The sequence below is a fragment of the Labeo rohita genome, chromosome 23, assembly GCF_022985175.1.
Source record: "Labeo rohita strain BAU-BD-2019 chromosome 23, IGBB_LRoh.1.0, whole genome shotgun sequence".
Classification (NCBI taxonomy): domain Eukaryota; kingdom Metazoa; phylum Chordata; class Actinopteri; order Cypriniformes; family Cyprinidae; genus Labeo; species Labeo rohita.
The window spans coordinates 3,548,015-3,554,014 of NC_066891.1; the positions used below are offsets into that span (position 1 = coordinate 3,548,015).

A 6,000-nucleotide genomic window follows, 5' to 3' on the forward strand; every position below is an offset into this window, starting at 1 on the left:
TATATATATTTTTTTTTAACTAGTAAATTTAATATAGGGTTTTACAATTTATTATTGGAATTTTGATTATAGTAGAAATAAAATAAATCAGTTTACTCAATTGTATAAATAAATATTTAAATAAATCCTTAATTGGTTGATAAACATATTATTTAATATTAAAAAAATAATAATCTTTAAATTACCAAATAAATGTCCATTTTATTTTATTTTAGTATTAGTGAATCTTTGGCTTGATAATGAAAAAAATAATATTTTTAAATATTTTTAAAATTTATATATATATATATATATATATATATATATATATATATATATATATATATATATATATATATATATATATATATATATATATATATATATATATATATATATATATATATATATATATATATATATAATTTTTTTTTATGTAAATTGTATAAACAGTTTAATTATTATGTCTTATTATTATTTTTTTTAAATTAATTAATTTATTTTATTTAATGATTTATTTTGGAGTAATTTAAACAATAACTGTGTAATAAACTGATTATTGGTCAATTATGTAATGTACAATTATAATAATTTGTTTTCTTTTATTCATTCATTTTTAATTATAATATGTAATATTACAAAAACAATAATTGTATAGTAAAATAACAATTATTTGGTTGTCAAATTTTTAAATGTTTATTTTTATTTTTTATATATATTTATGTATATTTTTATATATATATATATATATATATATATATATATATATATAGATAGATATATAGATAGATAGATAGATAGATAGATAGGTATAGATAGATGGATAGATATAATAACTATAAATTTAATGGTTTTTTTAGTACCTTTAATATAGGTTTTTACACTTTATTAGTAGAATTTTGATTAGAATAAAAATAAAAGAAATGCACAATTTACTCAGTTAAGTGAATAAATAGTTTAATAAATCATTAATTGGTTAATAATCACATAAAATCATTTAATTTATTATTACATCAAACCAATTGTTACATTTCCATTGTGTTTTATTTTAGCAGTAGTCAGTCTTTGGATTGATGATGAAAATAGAAAGTAAATGGTAAAATAAATACAGTGGACATGTAGTAATGCGTCTGGTGTTTTTGTGTTTATTGATTTATTTAAATGTTTATTTAATTTAATTTGGAGTAATTTAGCCCTCCACACTTCACCCTTTATATACAAAAATAACAAAATATAGAAATATAAACAAGAACTGTATAATAAACTTTTATTGTTCATGTATAATTATATAATGCACAATTCTAATCATTTAAAAGTTTAATTCATTTTTGATATAGTATTAATATAATATTACATAACATCTGTATAGCAAAATACAATTTTATTGGTTGTGTAAAATTATTATATAATGATTTTTGTTAGTATAGATTAAAAAATGTCTTTTTAGTAACCTCATAAAAGAAATGCCTAATTTATTTGATTAAATGAATAAATAAATCATTAACTGGATAATAAACACACAAAAATAATTTAAATAATCATCACCAAACAAATTGTTAAACATCAATTTTATTTTATTTTTTTAAGGTATATAAGGTTTTTTAAGGTATTAGGTAATGTTATATTGCTATAAAATGCTATAATTTTGGTATAGTTTTACTAAATTTTTACATATATCCCTTTTATATGTGTGTGTATATATACATATGAATAATATAAATAAATATATAAAATAGCAACTGTATAATACAATAAAAAAACTTCCATTATTCAATTTATTCTAATTATAATATTAATATATGACATCATATATTATTATATATATAATATCATGTTATATTATTAAATAATGTAATTTTAGGAAAACGTTACCTCTATATTTATACATTTTCTTTAGGTTTTATTTATTTATGAAAGAAGGTTTTATATAGTTGATATTGTCTGTTGTTTTATGATGATGTGTAAAAATCATCTTGATCTTATGTGTAATTTATTCATACTGTCATTCAGGCTAATTTGTTGATATGTAAATGTGGGCGGTCATATGTTAATGAGCCCATGAATGTGACGTGCCATGACTAATTCTGAATGAGAGGTTTTGTATTTTAGTGCCATTAAATGCTCTGGGTGAATTAGGGAGGGAGGTTTGAGTTGTATCATAACTATTTTGAATAACAGAATTATGGGATCCCTTTTAGATGAATTCTTTCTCTTGTGGCAGGTGGATTGCGTGCAGCCGATTCTGAAAGAGGAACAAACTCCCACGACCAGGTTCCAGTCCATCGGGGTTCAGGTTGAAGACGGCAGGCCGTGAGTTTCCTCTCCGCCTTTTGCATCCTTGAGAACAGAAAATTTGCGCTTTCATTTAGCACTTTGGAATTTGATACGCCTGTTGACGACAGCACTTCTCACAAAAGCGCCGTCTGATCGCCGTGAGAGTGTATGAGTGTGAGTGTGTGTGAGTCAGCAGCAGAGTTTCTCAGCCATGTATGGAGCTGAAAACTCTCACAAATAATGATTCAGTGCAGACGGCAGGAGATAATGAGATTCTGCGCGCATCTCCCACTCGCTTTGTTTCCTGGCACTCTCCGTTGCAGTCTATTTTCATATCTTTCCATCGCTCTCATTTACATGTCTCTCTGTACGTTTGCTGTCTCCCACACACCAGCTGTCTGTCTTTCTCTTGGCCTGCGTTCCTCAGCTCCGCTCCTCCTGTTCGCTTTTATTTTCTAAGACAGACCAATGAAGGGGAGAATATCTAACAACATGAAAACTGGGGAGGTTTTATTGATATTTGTTAGTGATGTTTATAAATCTGTTTGAAATTCTGAATTAGTTTGTTTTGTTGTTGTTGTTGTTGTATTATTTTTTTTGTTGTTTTGTCTTATTTTCATCCATTCTCTCATCTCCATCTGCTGTTCTTTCATTTTGATAAACATACTGTTTTATATATATATATATATATATTTAGATTTCTTTTACGAAGGATTGTTAATCATGCCTATTTAAAATATAATATAAATAAATGTAATTTAATGTAATAAATATTTATTTATAAAAGTATTTTAGTGCTAGAAAAATATATATTTTTAATTGTTTAATGGTAAATTTTAATATATACAAAATAATAAAATATATTTAGTAATTTAGAAGTTAAAATGTACAAAAATGAATTAATGTGTAATATAAAGGATAAAAACTATTTATTTATTACAATTAAACCTTTATTCTATTGTAGGATTCTGAATTTATTCAGAATGATGAAATATAAATTATCAAACAATTTATATGTGGTGAAAAAAGAAAAGAAAAGAACAAAAATAAAGAAAAATTATAATATTTATAAAAATGCAAATATTTAAAGAAATGCATAATTGTGATGTCATGTATTAATTTGATAAAAATTTGAAAATATGAATTTATAATTGTTTATCAAAAGTTAAACTTTTATTTATTTATTTATTTATTTATTTATTACAATGAAACCTTTATAATATTGTAGAATTCCGAGTAGTTTAGTTGTATTTTTAAATTATAGTATTTAAAGAAATGCATAATTATGATGTCATGTTTATAAGAATTTATTGTTAATTTTATAAAAATATGAATTTATAATTGTTTAATAGTACATTTTTATACAATTTAAATAAAATTTACTAAGTAGTAATTTGGTGCTTAAAACATAAACAACATGACAATGTAACCTTTATAATATTGTAGAATTATGAATATTGTAGTTATGTAAATTTTGATATTTAGGATTTTATGATTTATACAGTTTTCTTTATTTTCTTCCCTAAATCAACTTGGAAATGTCTTGTTTGCCCTTGATGTACAAAATGAATACATGCATAAAGTAAATAAATAAATAAATAAATAAATAAATAAATAAACAAAACTAAAAAAAAAAATAAAATAAAACATAATATTGCAAAATGTTTTTTTTTATTATATTTAAAGAAATGCATAATTATGTAATTTAAAAGAGTGTTGAATAATTGTAATAACATTTTATTGATTTTATTTATTTTATTATTTAAAAATATTTAATTATTCAACTAATCTAATAATAATCATAATATAATAAGAATAAGAATTAGAATATGCCATGTTTATTGAAAATTTATATTATTATAAAACATTATTTTGTGATTTTAATTAAAATATTTTTGACAAAATGCATGTTTTAAAAATACATTATGGTGTGAAGAAGTCATTTTAGCAAGGATGAAAAAAATTATTCTTTCGGCTTCATCATAAGTGTTTTGTTCATGCAGAGTCTTTCAGCTGATTGATTTTCATATAATGGATTCATAAACTAATGGAAGTGATGGTCGTCTCTTCTCTCAGACTCAGTCGCTTCACTAGCATGGCGTCTAGACAGGAGACGACGGATGCCGAATCTCAGGAGCAGTCCGACGGTAAACCTTTGGAGAACAGGACACCCCACCAGTCTCTGGACTGCGGCAGCAGTTGCGTTCATAAACCCTCGCGAGCGGACGTGATGCGCACCGCTTCCGCCTCGCTGCAGGAGAAACTGGATCCGGCGCTGGACCCGTCCTGCCTCCCGCCGCCCGACCCGTCTCTGCAGGCCGGGAGCGGCAGCGTGAACGGGGCCGTGGAGCAGCCCGGGGGCTCGGCGTGCCTCAGGGACGGACGCTGGTTCCAGAAGCTTCTGCAGGCCGAGACGGACCGCATGGAGGCCTGGTGTCAGCAGATGGACCAGGAGACCAAAGACAAACAGCTGTCAGAAGAGGGTGAGACGCTCACATCAGACAAATAATTCACTGTAAATTTTATTTGCCAGTGAGTTCCTGCTGAATAAAATCAATTCAATTCAGTCTAGCTATTATTAAAATGTCATTTTTATTTTTTAAATATGTATAATATTAAAATATCAAATATAGTTTTAATATTTGGTTAATAAATCTTTTTCATTGCTCAACAAGTAATCAATAATAAAAATAAATGACAATGAATTTCCTTATCCAATCATGGTCATTTTTTATAATTATTATAACATGAATTAATTGGATAATAATTATAATAATATTAAAACAATATTATTATTTATTTATTTTATTACTTCCTTATTTATTTTATTATTTTATTATCAGCCAAACAATTCCTGATGGATAAAATCAGTTTATTAAATAATAATAATAATAATAATAATAATGTGGTTGTTTTTAGTAATAATTTTAACAGTAATTAATTGTATAATAATTATAATAATAAAACAATAATATTAAATTAAAATAAATTAAATTAAATACATTTAATTACTCAGCAACTAATCAATAATAAAAATAACTGACAATGAATTTCATCAACCAATCAATTCCTGATGGATCAAATATTTGTTTTATGATTTTATTAATTTTATTTAATTTAGTTTTTTAAGCTCATTGTATTTTTAATGATAATAATAATAATAACAATGAGTGGTTTTTTTATTAATAATTATAACATTATAACAATTGTATAATTATAATATTAAAACAATATTATTAATTATTATTATTATTATTATTATTATTATTATTATTATTATTATTATTTATATATTTTATTATTTAAAATATATGTAATTACTCAACAACTAATCAATAATAAAAATAACTGACAAAGAATTTCATCAGACAATCAATTCCAGATGGATAAAATCAGTTTATTAAATATAACAATATTATTATTATTATTATTATTATTAATGATGAGGATGATGATAATGATAATAATAATAATAATAATAATAATAATAATTTAATAACAGTAAGAATAATGTGTGGCCATTTTTTGTAATAATTATAACATTAATTAATTGTGTAATTATAATAATATTAAACAATATTATTATTATTATTATTGTTATGTTATTATTTAAAATATATTTACTCAACTACTATATCAATAAAAAAAAAAGACAATGAATTTCGTCAGCCAGTCAATTCCTGATGAATAAAATCAGTTTATTATTATTTTTAATAATAATAACAACAATAATAATAATAATGAGTG

The 6,000-nt window shown here is 23.6% G+C and overlaps 1 protein-coding gene across 3 annotated transcripts in view; it reads left to right on the forward strand.

The window, feature by feature from the left end:
- dlgap4a (discs, large (Drosophila) homolog-associated protein 4a) overlaps nt 1-6,000 on the forward strand; it is a 190,207-nt gene that overhangs the window by 176,992 nt on the left and 7,215 nt on the right. For all 3 annotated transcript variants that reach the window (XM_051095940.1, XM_051095939.1, XM_051095941.1), the window contains 2 exons: nt 2,201-2,289; nt 4,330-4,736. In XM_051095940.1, the coding sequence (XP_050951897.1) occupies nt 2,201-2,289; nt 4,330-4,736 (496 nt within the window). The remainder of the gene's footprint in view (nt 1-2,200; nt 2,290-4,329; nt 4,737-6,000) is intronic.